Here is a 21,784-nt window from a genome sequence, read left to right as displayed (position 1 = left end):
AAAATCTTTGCATTTTTAGTCCCTTTTGATAAACGAGGCCATTTTAACCCCTGAAATAGGTTTATTTATGTTTATAGCCCCTATTCGGAGAAAACTTTCCATTTGAGCCCCTTAAATTTGATTTTTCGCATTTTTGGGCCTAAATACTCGAAAAGCCCAAGTTTTAGCCCATTAGGCTAAAATTTACATTTTTAGTCCTTTAAAAAGCCTAATAGTTATAAAAACTCTTATTTTAGCTGTTTTGACCTTTTGATCCTTGTAGAAACCATGAATGACATCTTTTTCCCCATCTTTTTGTTTATTTATCAAAAATGGTCCAATAACAAATTTTATGTTGTAGTGTGTTTATTATAAAGCTTGTATGGTAGTTTATCTTGACATGTTAAGTGAAATATAACCTAGATCACATATGTTTCCTTCTTGAACTATAGATATCGAAATATATTACATTTTTAGCACATATTTACCACATAAACACAAGAAATCACACATAACATACAAATACACATAGATCTTCACATTTTACTTTTATTCTCCCCCATAAATAATAAGAAAATCGAAAATAGAGGAGTATGAAATCACCTTAGGTTTGTGGGTTCGGTTTTGAAGAAAGAAATGGAAGAGTTTGGTCCTAACAACTTCCTCGAGTAGATCTCGAACTCAAGAAGATTTCTAAGAGTATAAACACCAAAAACTTTGTGTAAAGGAATGATCTAACAAGAGAGTGAAGTTATGAAGCTTGGATGTGTAAAGACTTACCAAAGATTGACAACACTTGATGAAGACTCTTGAATCCAAGCCAAATTTTCGAGAATTCCTTGAAGGAAGGAAGGAGTTGACCTTAGAGAGAAATGGAGAGAATTTTTGTGTAGTGTGTGTGTTGTGTGTCTTCAGCCGAAACAAGAAGAGGGGAGAGGGGAGAGTGTGAGATGAGTTGACATGCATGGAAACATGAGAATGGTACATGGATACCCTATGTATATTTTTGAGGTGGCACTACAATTGTCAACCCTCATTTATCCATTCTTTTATATATTTTTTTTGTTTTACTTGGGCTGAAATGGGCTAAGGAAGGAGGAAGGAATCACTTTGACCCATTCTTGCCTTGGATCAAGTTCATGAGTCCCATAAGGAAAACTTATGGCCCATTGGGCCCTTCGGGTAGCTCACGGCCCAATTTTTGTATAAGAGAATGGGTTTGAGTCCATTAAAGCTAATTAGATTAGTTATGGCCCAATAAGGCCCATTAAAGATAAACTAGTTCATTTTAGGCTTATAAGGCCCAAAAAGTCTCATGAGAGTGGGTCCAATTAGAGCCCATTTTAAGAGTTCTAAGTCCAAAATAGTCAAAATGGTAGCTTATTGGCCCGTTAGGCCCAATAAAGAAACCCTAGTCCATATAGGACTTAAACCGGGATTTCTAGGGTTTTCAAGTTTACTTGATGAATCTAGGTTTGAATGTGTTTCCATAGGTTGGGCTTCAAGCATAACATGAATTAGGGTTACGAGTTTACAGTAGATAACGTTTACAAGAGTACAAAATTTTCTAGCTAGAATGCTAGTTGTGACACAAAATGATCAGAAGTCAACTGTCCGACGCTATGCTCGGCGTAGCACATACCTATGCTCAACATAGGCCTACGCTCGATGTAGCTTACCTACACTCAACATAACACTAAAAGACAAAATAGCCAAATTTCTTCATCCTTGCTCTCGACGTAGCACATTGCTATGCTCAACGTACACTGTTTACAGAACCAACTTTTTGTTTAAGTGCTTAATCCATTAAGCCAATATCCCAAACTTTACAGAACTCCAATATACTAAAAAAAGGACTCATAAAAATCAAAACTTTATGGACATGCATGCCCCATGCATATCCTACACCATTCTAGGTCAAAAATGGTAAAACTGTAACCTTGAAGCCATACATGACACTAATACAAGTCTAAACTCCATATCTAAAAGATAGAAGATTCCAACGACATTCAAGAATGATAAAGTTGCAAGCTTTATCTAGAGTTCTTCCTTAAACTCCAACCAAAACCATAGAAAGAGAGTTAAATACCATAATATGCAAGACCACAAGAAGCTGGATCTTTTCTAGAAACACTCACTCAAGCTCCAAAGAATGATGAACTTCCTTGAACACTCCCAAATGGCACCCACAAGAAGAAAAGGAGGGAGGAAAGGGTAATGGATGCTAGGGTTTTTTTCTTTGGTGTATAGAGGTTGATCTCAATAAACCCTAATAGTTAGAGATGCTTAAATATTGTCCAAACCCGAAATCTAGGGTTTTGTGCGAACAGTGGATCTACGCTCAACATAACACATACCTACACTCGATGTAGCTCACCTACGCTTAGTGTAGGAACATAATATCGAAATTCATCATTTTATACTAACAAAGGGCTTCTTAGAAAATGGGTGTTACATGAATGGGGTAATTCCTTTTGGGTTAGTGATGTGAAAGTACCCATAATAGCGATGATTAGCGATGTGAGCAAAGAATAAAAGATGGAAATTACAATGATTACAAATACTTAATAAGTCATTCCAACGATGAACAAAACAAAGATTAATATATGCAATATATTATTGTGATGATTAATGATGATATGTAATGAAATACAATGTATGAAGTCGAAACATGTTATGTAATAATTTGAATGAGTGACCCGTTATGGGATATGTATATTTTCAATTTGACATTGTACACATGATAGATGCGTGAAGCAGTTGTTGTCACTTGTTTCTTATTGCTTGATGTGTTTGCTTAAATGGGCATAGGTGTCATAGCACATTGCTTCTGAGGCTTGGATGCTTGGGGTAGTTCTATCTTTTATGTTTAGTTATATGATACCACCTTAAGCATGTTTTTGCTTATAACCTTTGGGGATGTTTAGTTTTATTATGTCTTTTGAACTTATAAACTCGTGTTTTGACGTCTTTTAACATGTTTCAGAACTTTTTCATGAGATTGATGTTGTGGTTTTAAAAGTATTGTTTTGCATAAAAATAAAATAAAACTTCCGCTAACGTATTCTGTTAAAAAACAAAAGAAATTTTTGTGTAAAAATCACAATGTTACATAGGGTGAGCTCTTTAGGCAATATATATGGAGTTTATGATTATCAAACATACGATTTAGTCATTATTGGTGAGTTGGGTTATGAGATTGAATTATGTTTTCAAAAGTTTCATAGTTTCATTAGATTCCATATTTATGAAACTCTTATTATATTTTCGAACTTTTGGCTTTTAAATAATTAAAATATGATGATTTTATCCCTAATTTCGGAACATATATGCTTGGAGTTAAAAATTGTTTTAAGAGTTTGACCTTAGGAATTGATAATGCGACTTATCCTTCCTTCCTATAAGGGTTAACCCCATGATTAACTCACTAGTCATCATTACTATTTTCATGGGTATTTAGTGTATTAGGATCAAAATGAGAGATGAATCATATCTTTTAGGGACATTTAAATAATGGTTGCTTATAGATTTGACCTGTATGAATTCAATATTTACCTGAACAAACAACAAAACTTAAATGTTGTTCTTTTTTATTATATTGGGACCATCATTTCTTCAACATTAAACCTTTGAAATTTACAACATGTTTAAACACTATTTTCAAATAGTTTGTGTAAGGGGTATTTCAGCGGAGCCTTAATATAGATCCTTAGGTGATACGATAGTTGTCCCACCCCCAAACTAGAATGGCGGAAACATCTGGGGGTGGATGACTTTCATGTACAATATCATAACAAATGAATAGCAGTGATCAAAGCATTACAACCATCATATTGAATATTTGATAAGTTTACATTGTACTCAAAACATTGTTTGCTTGATACCAAATATGTATAGAAAAAATAAATAACTTGACGCGGCGACGCCCCATCCTCCAAAAACTCTTTGATTACCTGTTTACTGATTTCCTTAGAATACAAGTGATTTTAAAAAGTGTCAAAATTTAATTTGGTGAGTTCATAAGCATTTTGTATGAGAAGGATTTGTAACTTTTTCGTGTAAAAATGATAGTGTATACTTCTAGAAAATCTAGTATTTTCCTTAAAAATGAGCTGTAAGTCTTGAACCCAAAGACTAAAAATGTAAGTAATGTTGTACTAGGAAATAGTATTATGTAGTTTTATCTTTCTATAAAACTATTTGAATGTATGTTAACCCCGTAAACAAAATGTATTGTTAATACCCCAAGTGAGTTATCATAACCATGCTACGGACCAGTTGGCTTGCTACGATGTTCTTCATGCGTCGAAACTATTAGACATTTGTCACCCTAGACAGGCCGGTATAACTATAGCTAACAGCTGATGTGCAGGGTTGTTAATGATGTATAGATCTATACAAAAGTGTCACGCTCTCCCTACAAGAGACTCTTGTTATAATTCAGGACTTAGTGTGTACTCTGGTAGGTACAGTGAAGCCAAATTTCTCACAAAATTGTATAAACTGGTTTATGTATAGTGTACACAATAGACCACAAAATGACCTTCCTTGTTGCATGAACACGCATCCGAGGCCCTGCTTGGATGCATCATAGTAGACCTCACAATCTTCGGTCCCTTCTGGGAGAGACTAGATTAGAGCACTGCACATGGCCTGTTTAAGCTCTTAGAAGGCATTATCTTGTTTATTATCCCAGCTAAAAGTTACTCCCATCTGAGTAAAGGTAGTGAGTGGCTTCACGATTTTGGAAACAAATTGTATAAGCCTTCGGTATTAGCCAACAAGGCCCAAAGACTGGCAGATCTCTGTCGGTGTTCTTGGCGTTGCCCAGCTTTCAATTGCCTTGACCTTGGAAGGGTCTACGTGTATTCCTTCCTTGCTGAAAACGTGTCCCAAGAAGTCTACCTTTCAAATCCAGAATTCACATTTTGAGAATTTTGCATAGAGTTTCTCTGCCCTTAACATCTCCATGACTTGTCGTAGATACTGACTATGTTCCTCCTTGCTTCATGAATAGATTAGTATGTCATCGATGAATACTATCACAAATTTATCCAGGTAAGTTCGGCACTCATGGTTTATTAGGTCCATGAACACCGCTAGCGCATTATTTAGACCAAAGGGCATCACTAAAAACTCATAGTGACCGTAGCATGTTTTGAATGTCGTTTCAGGAACATCTCCCTCATGGATTCACAGTTGATGGTACCCCTACCGTAGATCGATCTTTGAGAAGTAGCTCGATCCTTGCAGTTGATCAAATAGGTCGTCGATTTGAGGTAAGGGATAATAGTTTTTGATAATGAGTTTGTTCAGTTCTCGATAATCAATGCACATGCGGAATGATCAATCCTTTTTCTTCACGAACAAGACCGACGCTCCCCAAGGTGAGAAGCTCAGTCTGATGAATCCTTTGCTCAACAATTCATTCAGTTCTTGTTCCAGTTTCTGAATCTCACTCCTTGGACAGTATTCCTCGAGCATCATAACTTCCAGTTCGTCCCAACTCATGGCGTTTGCCACAGCTAGCGTCAGAGTTTTAATGTGGCCGTTCCACCACGACAAAGTCGAGTCTGCGAATGTATATGCTGCATACTTGACTTTGAATTCGTCTGGGTAGGCATAGATTTCGAAGATGGACTTGGTTTTCTCAAACCATCTTGTCAAAGTAATGACTCTATCAGGTTGATTGGAACTTTAGTCCTGTTTCCGCTTCTGTTGCCGTTACTGGTAATTTGGGCCACGAGGGCAGGCACTACGGCTGTTACAGCAGTAGATCAAACTTCTGCTTGTTGTCTCCCTGCCTTGGTTGTTCGGGCATGGGGGTTATAATGGCTTGACGAGCTCCCTAGTCGACAATAGTTTGTACCAAATGCTTGGCACTGTCGAAGGTTCTCAGGTTAGCAAATATGACCCTTCCCTGGATCTGAGGAGATCGTCCCCATATGTAACATTCCACTTTCTTGGCCTCTGGGGTGACCATTCCCAGACATAGAGTTGCCAGTTCGTTAAATCGAGCAGTGTAGGAAGCAATATTGGAGCTCTTCATGGAGTGTTCCCACAGTTCTTGTTCCAGTTTCTGCATCTCACTCCTTGGACAGTATTCCTCGAGCATCATAAGTTTCAGGTCGTCCCAACTCATGGCGTTTGCCACAGCTAGGGTCAGAGTTTTAACGTGGCCGTTCCACCATGATAAATCCGAGTCCGCGAATGTACACGTTGCATACTTGACTTTGAATTCGTCTGGGCAGGCGCATATTTCGAAGATGGAGTTGGTTTTCTCAAACCATCTTGTCAAAGTAACGACTCTATTAGGTTGATTGGAACTTTAGTCCTGTTTCTGCTTCTGTTGCCGTTACTGCTAATTTCGGCCAAGACGGTAGCCACAACGGCTGTTACAGCAGCTTGGAACACGACATATTCCATCTGTGGAGGCGATGGTGGTGGTGGTGGTGGTGGCGCTGATGTATTTTTGAAGTGCCTGCTAGATTTCTGTGGTGGAATTTTTCTGCCATAAAGTTTAAAGGTGGAAAGACGATAAGTCTTTGATAAGAGTTATGAATCAGGCATTATCGTAATGGAATGCCTTGTTTATATATGTATCAAGTCTCGTTGTTATTGAAATTTGCAAGTAATTCATAAATGAAATTTACTATACTAAGTAAACAATTGCATAACAGATAACAACACCCAATGAAATAAAATGCATGCCCATTTCATTGATAATATAGTACTAGTACATAGTTTGTGAAAATTGACCTTTAAGAAGTTCTACAAGAAAAAGTAGCACCAACGCTTACTCGTAAATATAATCGATCACAAAACATGAGTAGTATAAGCCCTACTCACGACAGGTGGTCTCCTGTGAGCCATGAGATGAAGTCATGAAGGCCTACATCTCCTCTATCCGACGATCAACTGCAATCACCCTCTCCTCGAGGGCCAAGTGCCTTTATTGGTACTCTCTTGTTTCCGCTCGAGCGGTAGTGAGGCCTCATGGAGGCGGTCAATGATATGACATGTCCTGGGGTAGTCCCTCTCCAGTCGTTGAGCTCGTGCGTCAGTGACTTTCGCAGCAGCCCCCAACTTAAAGATCCGGTTTGCCGATGCCCTGGTCTGATCCCCGAGGTGCGTGATTCGCTGAACTTTGACAGGGAGGGCCCTGTCTTTGGGACCTCCGTGACTGAGGTTATAGAAACCTCGCTCCATGCCATATGGAGAATGTTGGTGTTGCTATTTGCTCCACCTCTTCTGGTCTTCTGCCCAACGGGGTGTGGGTCCTTGGTAGCCCAAACGATGTGCGGGAACTCAGACGACATAGGGTGGATTAATGACTTCGAACTCTGCGTCTGAGTCCTCTTCTATCTCCTCCTCGTCTTCTTCCTCCTTTGGATCCTCTTCGGGATCCTCTTCCATTATCTCCTCAGGATCCTCTTCGGGATCCACTTCGATCCATCCGTCATTTCCCTGGTTAGGGAAATAGGGGTCTCTGGGCATATGGAATCCTGCCATGATGTATGTGCAAGAATAGAGATATGAGAAATAAAAGAATGGTTTAAGTGTATGACTTTGTAGTATTCTAAAAATACTCATATAGTACTTTATACTTGATGTTTGACTTTAGAGTTTCTTGGTATATAGGGTTGGTAAGTTTTAGATTCGTTGCCCACCACGACCATTCCTAAACACATGTTGGTCATATCTCATGTAAGTATAGTTGATCATACTATATTTATCCCAAATAATATTACATAACTGTTTGGGCTTAATCGTAGTGTTCAACTTATCATAATACTTTTATATGGTTCTTATTATGATACTGTTTCTAGTATGTATATATGTATACTTTTAATATTTTAAAAGTATACTTCTTAGTTAGAGAGTTTTAGCCCCATTATATTTATAGTTGTATATCTTACATGGTTTGATATACTTAGTTCACTATAAACAATGCTCTAATACCAATCTGTCACACCTCCAAACCAGAACGGCAGAAACGTCTGGGGGTGGATGACTTTCATGTACAATATCATAACAAATGAACAGTAGTGTTCAAAGCATTACAACCATCATATTGAATATTTAATAACTTTACATTGTACTCAAAACATTGTTTGCTTGATATCAAATACGTATAGCAAAAATAAATAACGTGACGCGGCGACGCCCCGTCCTCAAAAAACTCTTTGATTACATGTTTACTGATTTCCTGAGAATACAAGTGATTTTGAAAAGTGTCAACAATTAAGTTGGTGAGTTCATAAACGTTTTGTATGAGAAGGATTTGTAACTTTTTCGTGTAAAAATGATAGTGTATACTTTCTGAAAATCCAATATTTTCCTTAAAATGATCTGTAAGTCTTGAACCCGAAGACTAAAAATGTAAGTAATGTTGTACTGGGAAATAGTATTATGTAGTTTTATATTTTTATAAAACTATTTGAATGTATGTTAACCCCGTAAACCAAATGTATTGTTAATACCCCGTATGAGTTATCATAACCATGCTAATGACTAGTTGGCCTGCTACGAAGTTCTTTAGGCATCAGAAGTGTTAGACATTTGGCACCCTAGACTGGTCGGTCTAACTATAGCTAACAACTGGGGTACAGGGTTGTCAATCCCGTATAGATCTATACACAAGTGTCACGCTCTCCCTACAAGAGACTCTGGTTATAATTTAGGACTTAGTGTGTACTCTGGTAGGTACGGTGAAGCCAATTGTCTCACAAAATCGTATTAACCGGTTTACGTATAGTGTAATGAAAACCGTTTTTTCTTGTAAATGAATGCATCACTTTTTCATAGTGATTACATAGTGTAAAATAATTATACCTTTAAATAATTATATGTTTCTTCCGAAATGATAATGTAGTGTTTGTGACTCCCAAACTATACAAATTATAGTTTACTATGTTTGTTTGTTAAGAATGATTATATAATCATTTATACAAATATATAGTGGTTATCTTGTCTCGATGTTTTTAACAGATTATGTCATAAAAACTTACATCTAACACAGGTATGAGAAATTTTGTATGAAAGAGTCTTTCTCGAGCTTTTACCCCGTTTTGTAACGGTGTTTTTGTCAAGTTTCAAAACATCATATGTTTGGGTTGTACCCCACAAAATGGTGAAATAACTAGAATGTAACCATTTTTGTTAGAAAAACTATATGTTGGTAAAAAGTCTCAAAATCCTTGTAGTTTTGTAATCATAACTTTTCTTATGATTATAAAACATAGTTTATGTTTTGTTTTTGTTAGTTTTGCATCTCAAAACTAATATATCACAAATAATTGTCTACAACTAGTAACAACCATATTTCATGCAAATAATGTTTTATATTTAACATTGAGATGAAACATGCAAGTATTAGTGTGATAAACCAAACTTTACTTCTATTCCCCCCCCCCCCCCCCTAAAACATGAAAAACTCGAAAATGTGGTGGCATGAACTCACCTTGAGTGTGGTTGTGGTTTGTTTGAAGAGATGATGATGAAGATCTTTATGCCTAGAACACTTGAGAGTGGTTGAAGAACCCTTTGAAGATGGTATTATCCTATGATTTCAACACATTATAATGTATGTAAACGAGATGAAACTAGCATAAAAGTGTGTAGAAACACTTACCAAAATGTCAAGAATCACTTGGAATAATTAAGCTTAACGAGGAGGAACTTGTTCTTGAGAGAGTATGGAGTAAACAAAATGAAAAATGGAGATGGTGAGGGTTTCTGGTGTTCTCGGCCAAAGATAAAGAGAGAAGAATGAAGTGATGTTTGCTTTGATATTTGTGGATAATTGCATGGATACCTGCTGGGTAATATTTTTGTATGGGAAAAGGAGAAACCTCATGTCACAAGGTCAACCCTTTCTTTCTCCTCCTTCCCACCGAAATCCCCTCAAAACCACCGAAAACACATGTGATTTCGGCCTAGCACTACTGAGATCACCTAGTGATTTCGGTCCATGTGCCAACCGAGATCACCTAGTGATTTCGGTCCATGCCAACCGAGACCACATGGTGATTTCGGTCTACGTACTAACCGAAATCACAAGGATTTAGGTCCTAGGCCGTTGACTTGCCGAATTTACTTGACTTTTGTTGGCTCATTTAACTTCTTTTGGATTCAAAATTGGCAGTTGTCACAATAGTCGTTCTAGATATTTAATATCTCATATGCATAAATGGATCCTCAATACAAATCCTTTGGTTACTAAAGGGCTTCTAGCTCAGCAATATCAGGTGTTGTGCTCTCTTCTTGAGGTCGAGGATTTAAGTCCCACTGATGATATAGGTGGATTAGGAGTATGTTAGATTTGTCGTTTCAAATAAAAAAAATACAAATACTTAGGTGATACGATATTTAATACTAGATATTTAATATCTCATATATGAGATCCGATAATCTAGGGTATATTTGTAATAGTGGCTATGGGGTGCCATAAGTACCAATTAAATGGTTGACTTCTAGAACCATTTATTGGACTACAGAGCGTGTGGGAGTGGAGGGGAAGATGGAGATGGAGAGGGAGAGGGAGAGGGAAAAGGAGATAATAGTGTTACAAGGTTTGAATGAGTGACCAAATTTGCACATTGGCGATCGTTGGACCAAGGGTGTTATGAAAACCAAACGTTAAGAACTAAACATGTAACTTACTCTTCATAATAGATACCATCGTCAAAATAAATCATCCCGTGAACTATAACGAAAAACAAAATAGAAACTTTATACAACAGTTTGATTATCCCACAGTTTTTAGATGCATAATCCTCAATTTTCCTATCTAACTACGAACTTTAAATTAAAAATTGTCGTTTCATAAACAATAACTCAATGTATTAACCTTTACTTATGAAATAGGAAGTGGAGTCCCATCCCACATCTTCAAACAATCGAGCAATGGATCAATCAATTTTCCAGCCGATATCGCGGAGAACACCTTATCAAACTCCTCTCCAGGTGACATTATCTTCTCTCCAGTCAAATAAGAAGTTCCAAGTTCTTTTCTCACAAATTTATACAATGGGTACGATCTACATTTCTCAATTCGGTTAAAAATCGCCAATTTTCCACCTTCATGATCAACCCTAACGCTTTCAACTTCATTTGGCAAAAGGGCTTTGAGTTCATCCTCGAAAGCACCAATCTTTTGGAAGATTGAGGTACTTGTGTCCATTTCCGCTTCACCATTTGCAAGTGCATGACTAACCATAACTTGTCTTAGCTTTTGCATGAGAGGGTAAGTTGCACTACACGGATCGTCAATATATGAAAATATATGCTCCCGATCTACAATCGTAAGCATGTCTTTTTCACAAAATCGAGATGCATGAAGCTCACCATTAGGCCCAGTGTTTAAGACCTTTTTCGCAACCTGGCTAACCAAATTCTTTACACTCGACTTGAGGTTCTCTTCCAAGTGCCTCAAGTCAACTGCTTGGCATAATGCCACTAAGTAAGTCGTCGACATCAATTTCAGAATCTCAACAGCTTCAGCTGTTTTACGTGAAGAGATTAACCCGAGTGAGTTAACATCTTGGTTATGTTGCTCAGCACTTTGGACGTGATTGGTTACAGGGTTAGCAAGGAATTGTAGTTCCGAACAATACGCTGCCATTGCAATCTCAGCTCCTTTAAATCCATAATCCAAACTTGGATTTCGTCCTCCAGAGAGATTAGATGGCAACCCATTGTTGTAAAAGTCATTTACAAGCTCCGAGAATTGAGCAAACATGAGTTTACCTATCGATGCTATCGCTAACCGAGTATTATCCATCGAAACACCTATTGGGGTGCCTTGAAAGTTTCCTCCATGAAGTGCAATATTCCTTGACACATCAATCAATGGGTTATCATTAACCGAATTAATCTCCCTCTCGATTGACTTCGTAGACGTACGTATCACTTCAATAAGCGGACCTAGCCATTGTGGTGATGTCCGAAGAGCATAACGATCTTGTTTTGGCTTTTGAAGTGGGTCTATGTCGTGTATCCTTTTCGCTTCTTTAACGTAGGAACTACCATCCAAAATGTGTTCCATTATCGCAGCTGCTTCAATCTGGCCAGGGTGATGCTTGAGTTTATGTGTCAGATGATCAGTAAACTCGGGCTTTCCTTGCATGACTTCAGCAAAAATGGCGGATAACACCTCCGACAAAACTGCAATGATATTAGCTTCGAAAAGAACCACAGATGCCATCCCCGACCCCACAGCTGTCCCGTTGACTAATGCAAGTCCTTCTTTAGGTTGTAACTCAAAGAAACCGGTGTTGATACCGGCATGATTGAAAGCGGAGGCAGCATCAATCAATTCTCCGGTGGGACCAACAGCCTTGGAATTTGGGCGGCCGGTCAAGAGTCCGGCAATGTATGATAGTGGCACAAGGTCGCCGGAGGCTGTGATGGAGCCACGAAGGGGTAGGCATGGGGTGATGTTGTGGTTGAGAAACTTTGTAATAGCTTCCAAGATTTCGAATCGGATGCCGGAGTAGCCTTGGAGGAGGGTGTTTATTCTGACTAACATGGCGGCTCTTGTGGTTGATTGCGGGAGTGTGTGGTCTGATGATCCCACCGCTGTACCAAAGATACCGGCGTTCAAGAATCTGAAATTGGTCACATTAAGTCCCAGTTAGTTCAAAATAATTACTATTAGACTAATTTGATCAAAATTACACGTTTGGTCCCTAACTTATTTTTTGCACTCAGATCGTTCCTGTGGTTTGATTTTGTTGCGTTTTTCGTCCCTTACATACATAAAATTAGGGACCAAATGTGCAATTTTGACCAAACTTTAGAGACGAAAAATGAAATAAAATCAAACCACAGTGACGATCTGAATGCAAAAAAAAAAAAGTTAGGGACCACACATGCAATTTTGATAAACCATTTCAATAAGTTACTCTTACTGTTATATATTACAAAATTCAGTGTTAAGTGATCATGCAACAATTTCATTGGGTACATTATTGTCATTATTGGGTAGCAATATACGTTTCGGTTATTTTATCATAAGCACAATAGTTCTTGTTTTTCTTATGAAAGATGTCATATATTATAATCAAGAAATGGTTTATAATAATGTTTACAATATATAATAATATTACTGAGATAGTTTGTGTTTTTTTTTTTCCTTTTATTTCTAAAATATAATTGTATTTTTTACTATCCTTGTTATTAACGCATTTGTTTACTTCTAATATAATACTCAACAAAAACATAGTTTGATGATAATGTAAAAGTATGTATATGATATATCATCTTCAATATTGTGCAGAATAGTTAAATGTTGTTTAAATACGGGCAAAGGAGAAAAAAATGATTATTGCTTTCTTTTAGAAATTATTAAATACGTAATATCATAGTCAGAATTTAATTACTTAACTTTCACGTCTAAGACCATCCACTGTATTCTTGCAAATGGGTTGTATACTGCCATATGTGATTTAGTTTAGCAAGTTTAGAAAGACCTATAAGGCCCACTCTTTCTTTAATTATTATATATTATTCACATCACTTCTACTCTATATAGACAACTATATAATTTGAAATATATAAAACAATTTTTAAACTTGTAATGGGACCATTTTAGAAACGATGTTAGTTATTGACAGTGGCCAGAGGTGGGTCACTTGATCCATCTTTATTTATTTATTTATTTTTTCTCAAGTAATATATAAACTTTATTTATAAACCACCTAAAATTTTATAAGTAATCTATCTTAAATTGTTATGAGAAAGAAGTTAATATAATTCATAACTTTTAAAACTCATATTTTATATCTCAACAGCCCAAATACTTAAATACCCATTAAGAAAATAACCCAATATAAATTTTGAATTATAGTTTTATTATCAAAATTGTTTTATATAGTGTTAGTAATAATTCAATTGTCAAAATACTTAAAGATATTAGACATCGTCGGATACAGTTGTTAGAGATTTAAATCGTTTTTCCTTATACCACCCGACACGCTACCCGTTTTTTTTTTACTATTTTATTTTTATATATCGGTTTATTTAAATAGTGAATCACGTACATTTATGTTCTAGACTCGCCCCTGTGTATTGATGTAGGTTTTAATTAAAAAGCTCGTGTTTCATATTTGAAAGACAATAGTAATGGCATGATGTTTCATATTTGAAAGACGATAGCAATGGAATCGTTTATATGAAAAGAAAGCAAAAAGAAGTGTATTAATTTTTCGAGTGAATCTTCTGATTGATCCAATGATAAATTATTTTAAGGACAATTATACCCCTAGACCTATTTTAGTTTTAGTTTAGGATACCCAGGAGAGATAAATTCAAATAATTAATGCTACATGACTTGTGGATTACATCAATTTGTATTTTGAATTCTGAAAAAGATAGCCTCATTCTCTTTATTCCTCCTAATTACTCACAGACTACTCCACATAATCACTAAACTTCGTTTATCGTTACAAATCTTTGATGTTCAACAATGATTATTCACCTCAAAATGATACCTAGATGCTCAAGTTCACACTATTGTTTCTTTTCCTTTTGGAATTACAAATACTATTTTGCCATTGTATTGCACAAAGACACCTCGCTTGTGCAATTCTTTCTTAGTTTTTAGTGTGTCCTCGAATCAAACCCTAGACGTGATTATAAGCATGTTTCATGCCTTCTCACAACATTATAGTTGAAGGCAACAGTCGCAAACATGTTTTTGGTTAGATGAACAGTTCATGTGCTAATTCGCCTATTCATAACTACTTGATGAATACTACATAGCCAGTGAGAGAAACCAACATATCTGTTTCTATGGAGGTATGACCTATCAGTCAGATTTCTCTTAATTGGCACACACATGAGTGATGGTTTTCTTGTAGCTGCTTTTGTGGATGTTTTAATGAGCTACAAAATTACCCGATGTGTTACTTTATGAAGGAAGGAGATAACATTGAGTTGTTAGTTAGCAAAGTTAGTGTTATATGGATTTCATCCAGACCGTTAACGGGACTGCTAAACCTGATATAATTATCACTTCCTTTCTGGTTCTCAACTTTACAAGAAAGCAGGAAAATGTAAGCACACAATGTAAGAACCTGAAATTTAGAGATATTTGACTTTTAATCAAATATTGAAAAAAAATGGCAAAATGATCATTTATGAGAATTTAGAAGGGTTATGAAGTTGTGACTTCATGAAAATAACCAAGATGAGTTTAATTCACTTAGGTTAGGTTAGACAAGTAAGTTCAAGAAAAAAAATGCAAAAGAAGATGCATTTTGGTCAAAAGGGTATAATAGGGAATTTATGCTTTTTAGGCCAACTTTATGACTTAATAGATTAAGAACTATATTAAGTCAGTGAGAAGTGGCTTAATGGAGTTGTTGATCTCATCCCCACCTTTGTGTGGACATAAGGTTTGCGGGAAACAGGTTGGAAACAAAGAAGTTATGCACGTTTAATGATTGGAAGAAAATGTCCCAATGTTGAAATTTGTGAAATGTTGTCACCATGACATGAGAAGAAGCTTTCCACGGGGCGATGACGCTACCAGAATAGATATTTAATCTTTTAAACCTCTATTATCAAACCTATTTCACCAAACTAGATTGGGAGCTAATGAAGGCGATTTTAGAGCCAGAAGAAGGCTAAAAGAAGCAAGAGATGGAATCTAACAATGATTTTCATCACCTCTCCATTAATGTAAGATTTCTCCATTTTGGTGAAATGTTTAGTTTGACCAGAATGGTTGAATGGATCGACTTATATCTTGATTATAGTGTTATTGAGAGTATTTAGAAGCTTTAATCAAGCTTTGTAAGTGATTTCCATAGTAAAATCAATCTAATGAGAGTTAGGTTTTGAAATCCTATCTAGTGAGGATTATGATTAATACATTGGTGATCAGAGGTTAATGAATTAGGTAGTATGGGATGCTTAATTCAACGCCTAAAATAGATTTAGAAGTAGAAATTGTGAAGTTAGAATTTTGATCCATTACTTAACCATTTTGATATAAGAAGGTCGTTAAGCTCTTAATAGGCTAACACATGTTCTAAGGGACTTGACATATTGCATGCATAGGTCTTGAGCAATGAATATTTATTAAGATGCATCAATGGGAGAATGGAGCGAAAGAGTAGTTAGTCTTTACTAATTAACAAAGTGAGTTATTATTCACCCTCACTAGATTTTGTGTGTATGTATGCTTATGTCTCTCTCTCTCTCTCTCTCTATATATATATATATATATATATATATATATACACACACACACACACACACACATGTATGTTGATCTTGAGACACTAGTGAATGCCCTTAAGTTATTAGATGAAGATAGATTAAAAATAAATGTTTAAAAGCATGTATCTAAGTATGTACGTATATTTAGAGTATGTATGAGGTATACGTTTAGAAACATATATCAGAGCATGTACGTAAACCGAGAGTATGTATGTATGGTTAGACGAGAAAGGTATTTGTCAATACCCAAAAGATGGTAGAAATAGAAATAGCATGAGATTAACTATAATCATATAACAAAGTATGTATACGTATGTAAATGTAAATGGTATTGTGTAGAATACCTACGAGATATAAGAAGAAGAATTATATTAAGAACTTAATGAGTTAAATACTAGATGAGTATAAAAGATCTCTTGATGAGATAAAGGGATAAAATGTCCATGGAACATGTGTAAATAAAGAATAAGAGAAGAGTAGAAAGATTATTCTTTTAGGAATGAGATTATGTTTCATTTAGGAATGCGGTTATGATTTCTATGGGAATAAGAACATGATTTTTGTGGAAATAAAATTGTATTGTTAGAGAAGATAAATGAAAGGTTCCATGAGTGGAACTAGAAAATGTAGTTCTTTTAAGAACTTAGATGTACTCCGTGAAACATTAAGAGTAAATAAATCCATGAGCTATTCAAAATAAAAATAATAATGATTAAGGATCCACGAGGGATCATAAGAGATAGGAGTAAGCCCGAATGAGTACACCGGGTAATGTTAATGGGATGTTATTTCCCTTAGAAGATAGATGAGATTATAACATGAGATGGGACCGTTAGTTCAAGTTGAGAATAGAGAGATGGAGTTTGAATAGAGTATGAGACAGACATACTAAGAGTAAGAGATGTGCGAAGAGTAGAGTAAGAATATGAGAAGAGAATACATATAGATTTTGAGCAGAATATATATACTATGAGATGAGCCTGACAAGAGGCTAAGAGAGAGTATGACATGAGTCTATAAAGAAGCTAATAGAGAGTATGAGATGAAGAGTAAAGATTAGACAATAAGAGTAGAAGATAAAGCAAGATATCAATACTATGAAAATGCATGAGAAAAATAGTAAAAGAGACAGATGTGATGAGAAAGAATAGTAAAGTATGCTATGAGAATAAAAGACTATATCATAAAGTATGAGAAAGAAGAGAAAAGAAAGAGTTAAAGGAAAAATCTCTTAACAAGAAATAGATTAGAATATATAACTCACTATGAAAAAGAAGAATATATTTTGCATGTTTTGCAGGTTCAGATGGCAATTGTTGGTATGTGAGTGATAAGAACACAAGGAGTTAGAAGAATGATTTTTATTTATTTGTATTTTTCCTTTATGCTATATCGATACGTAGATTTTATTGTAAAGCCGAATATACAATAGGATGTAATTGTTATTGGCTTCATAGAATTCCACATTTGTTTAGAAATAACTCTGATAATCACAAGATAATTAGATATACAAAATTAAGTGCTTTACAGATAACGACTAAAGAATAAAATGGTTTTTTTTTTTTTTTTTTTTTTTTTTTTTTTTTTTTTTTTTTTTTTGAATAAAAAGAGAATATATGGTTTGGATGTTTCTCTCTTCAATATCGTAAACTAAAAATAGAATGAATTCAAGGATACAGTTGTCCTTGAGTTATATTTTCGGTCAGACAGATAGAAAAGTGTAGTGGAAAAATAAGCTCCATTAAAGTAAGGTTAATCAATAAATTATAAATATAAACTTTATTCGGACTTTTTAATACTAAAAGACAAGTATGAGGTTTTAGCTGACCAAGCCCACCTAACAAAATGTTAAGTATTATCAAATAAACAACGTATTAGCGTTACCCACAGGCGCAACAAATTATATATATATATATATATATATATATATATATATATATATATATATATATATATATATATATATATATATATATATATATATATATATCAGATAAAGTTTTTTTGACCAATTTAGATTGTATAATATTTTAAATAAAATTCCAAAATTTTATCCTTTTTTCGACATCTAACTAAACTTATAATACATATTTTCAAATGAGTTTTTAACCTTAAAAAACGTTTACTTTTATAACTCCTAATATTATCGGAGGTGCACTAGTTTTTGAATTGATTTTGGGTGTGTATTCTTTAAGACCATTTCGGTTATAATTAGTTCGGTTGTTTTGGAAGTAAAATTGCGTTAAAATAACGGTTTTTTTAATTAAAAAAACTAGGTCAATTCGATTATTACCGAAATGGTTCCCAAAAGAATCGGTCCTGTTTTTTCATTAGTTCTCAAAAATACTGTTTGCAAGGCCTTTCCAAACTAAAGCGATAGTAAATAAAAAGACGCTGTAGACTAAAGTAATTGCCAAACAATTTGCAAAAATCAACTAATTTAAAGAAAATTAATATTTGTGCACCTCCAGGTTATACTAAGTTTTTTAGTTTTGATATTTTATCTAGTAATTAATATCGCCTTTGATCCTTATTTTCACACTAATATTGTTTATCGACAATCTTAAAGCATGAGAATAAAACTTGTTTCTATAGTCTATAGGATAAACCATATCTGCCGAATGCCTATCGGAACAGAAAATCACTTTATAAACTAATAAAAGATTCATGTTATAATATTTTTATAAACATGTAACGGCAATAGTAACATTCTCAGCTAAAAGGGATTTAACGGGGTTATACGCTATATTAGCAGATTTTTCTTGAAATAATAAGTTATCTATTCAATATTGTAAATGTTTTTTTTTTTAGTGTCATATAGTAATCTAATAACCACCTCATGATTGTTTAACTTGGCAAGACTTGGTAAGCTGCTCCCGTAGGTAACTCAAGTTAAAACCCGTCATGTGCAGAAGACAGTTATGAAAGAAACAAAATAATCGATGTATGAAAACTATGTTGCAAACATGTCTAGAATACGTCTTAAAAACATCGAAATTTTGTGAAAATAATTACGTCTATTGTCTCTTTAAAAACTAGGAAAGAAAATGGAAAATAACTGAATGCATTTTATGTTGTAATGATCTTTAAAAATTATACCTAATGAGCTCATGTTGAAGAGCACCACCTTCCTTGGTTCTCCGATGAGAGGTGGCACCAAAACCGGTGGTGACTCCATAGGTATCACTACCTTTCAATATGTTGTTTATCACCCAATCACTGCTAGCTGTAACTCCATCACGAGTAGATTCCGACAACTCCACATGAACGTCGTTCGCATGCCTAGTGGCTACAGCTGCTACCTGAGCAATAGTCAGTCTTGTGCCACCCAATTTCACCACCGGATTCTGATACTCCTCCACCATTTTCTTCACTTCATCCAGGTGGCTCCCGCTTAACGTTGCTGCCGCAGCACCCCAATTCAAAGGATCATTCACGTATAAACTCCCATTTGTGGTATGTCCGTTGGAACGCTCCATTTCTTTTTGACTTTTTTGCAAAACCCAGAAATATTTTGTGGAAAGAGGTTGAAATTTTGTTGATAAAATATTGAAAGAAAATTTTTTGTAGGAAATTATGAAGTTGTTAAAGCTATAATTTTCCGGGGTTGTATGTGGGAGATTAAAGGGTTTAAATACACGGCTTATGAAGTTGTCCAACAGGTTTAGGTTTGGCAGGCCTAATATTATTAGGACAAAGTATACAAATTGTCCCTATACTTTGGTGTAATTTATGATTGGTTTTTAGTTTTAATTTTTCATTAGGAAGTTTTATGTCCTAATCCATATAAAATGGTTGATTTGTCCTTACTATTTCTTTCATCATATTATTATTATTAATTAATTAGAAAAATATTAATTACGATCCCTTTCTCTCTATCATGTGGGCGACCACGAACTCATTTTTCATATATATAATAAATCTTGCTTAATTTCGTAAAGCATATAATTTAAACCAACAGAGAAATCCAAAAACTCTCTGACAAAAGGGACGATAAAAACATAGCGACATAAATGCACCCATTTCAACTTAAAACCTTGCATTTTCTAAACTATTAATATATTAGTATATAGCTTTTGGAAACCATTGATATAAAAATAACTAAATTTTTATAGTAAAATTTATAATTATTAATCAAATATTTTCAATAAATTATTAGTTAAACATGATTCTGTAGGATTTTCAATATAAAAATACAATTAATTATTAACAATCATAAACGAAACTTATTCAAGACGAATTTAAAATTTTTATAAAAATCAAGAATTAAATAAATAATTATATAACTTATTATTAACATCAATACTTTTTAAAAAATAAAAAATAATAAGAAAATGATGAGTATTATTTTTATAGAGCATTTAAAAATATATATAATTATGAAAAAATGACAAGTTTTATTAGTATAGAAAGAAAAGATATAGATGCTTTTTAGATAATAATAATAATAATAATAATAATAATAATAATAATTATAATTGATGTATCAAGTAAAGAAACAAAATAATCGATATATGAAAACTATGTTGCAAGCATGTCTAGAATACGTCATAAAAACATCGAAATTTTGTGTAAATAATTACGTCTATTGTCTCTTTAAAAAACTAGGAAAGAAAATGGAAAAATATTTGAATGCATTTTATGTTGTAATGATCTTTAAAAATTATACCTAACGAGCTCCTGTTGAAGAGCACCACCTTCCTTGGTTCTCCGATGAGAGGTGGCACCAAAACCGGTGGTTACTCCATAGGTATCCCCACCTTTCAACATGTTGTTCATCACCCAATCACTGCTCGCTGTAACTCCATCACAAGCAGATTCCGACAACTCCACCTGAACGTCGTTGGCATGCCTAGTGGCTACAGCTGCTACCTGAGAAATAGTCAGTGTTGCGCCACCCAATTTCACCACCGGATTCCGATACTCCTCCACCATTTTCTTCACTTCGTCTAGGTGGCTCCCGCTTAATGCTGCTGCCGCAGCACCCCAATTCAAAGAATCATTCATGTATAAACTCCAGTTCGTTGTATGTTCGTTGGAACGCTCCATTTCTTTTTGATTTTTTTGCAAAACCCAGAAATAATTTGTGGAAAGAGGGTGAAAATTTGTTGATAAAATATTGAAAGAAAAAATTTGGTAGGAAATTATGAAGCTATTAAAGCTATAATCTTCATGGGGTTGTATGTGGGAGATGAAAGTGTTTAAATACACGACTTATGAAATTGTCCAACAACTTTAGGTTTGGCAGGCCGAGAGTTAGTTGGAAAACGGTGGTGAGCGTCCAATGGGTCATCCAAACTAATGGTTGTTATGATGTCACGTCGACCATTATACTGGAGACGACTAGACGAGAGATGGTTTTGAGAGAAGATCGAATGTCGATAATATTATTAGGACAAAGTATACAAATTGTCCCTATACTTTGGTGTAATTTGTGATTGGTTTTTAGTTTTAATTTTCATTCGGAAGTTTTATTATTAAATTTTTTGTTTCTAAGTATGGTATCTAATTCATATAAAATGGTTGATTTGTCTTTACTGATTTATTTTATTATTAATTAATTAAATAGAAAAAT

General features: G+C 34.7%; 2 protein-coding genes across 2 annotated transcripts; both read right to left on the bottom strand.

Moving 5' to 3' along the window:
- Nucleotides 1–10,662: 10,662 nt before the first annotated feature.
- Nucleotides 10,663–20,600, bottom strand: LOC111915057 (phenylalanine ammonia-lyase G4). Its single transcript, XM_052767525.1, has 2 exons — nt 19,309–20,600; nt 10,663–12,590 (listed from the first exon to the last, which is right to left on the bottom strand). The coding sequence occupies exons 1-2, from the start codon at nt 19,686–19,688 to the stop codon at nt 10,838–10,840; spliced, it is 2,133 nt and encodes a 710-aa protein (XP_052623485.1). The 5' UTR covers nt 19,689–20,600; the 3' UTR covers nt 10,663–10,837.
- Nucleotides 20,601–20,700: 100 nt separating this feature from the next.
- On the bottom strand, nt 20,701–21,545 carry LOC128128666 (phenylalanine ammonia-lyase 1-like). The gene has a single exon (XM_052767526.1). It carries the CDS (start codon nt 21,256–21,258, stop codon nt 20,866–20,868), a length of 393 nt encoding a protein of 130 aa, XP_052623486.1. The 5' UTR covers nt 21,259–21,545; the 3' UTR covers nt 20,701–20,865.
- Between the last annotated feature and the right edge of the window lie 239 nt (nt 21,546–21,784).

Source organism: Lactuca sativa, chromosome 9 (assembly GCF_002870075.4).
Source record: "Lactuca sativa cultivar Salinas chromosome 9, Lsat_Salinas_v11, whole genome shotgun sequence".
In the NCBI taxonomy this organism is placed as follows: domain Eukaryota; kingdom Viridiplantae; phylum Streptophyta; class Magnoliopsida; order Asterales; family Asteraceae; genus Lactuca; species Lactuca sativa.
Note: the sequence above shows the minus strand (reverse complement) of the source record. Positions and strands in the feature narration are given on the sequence as shown.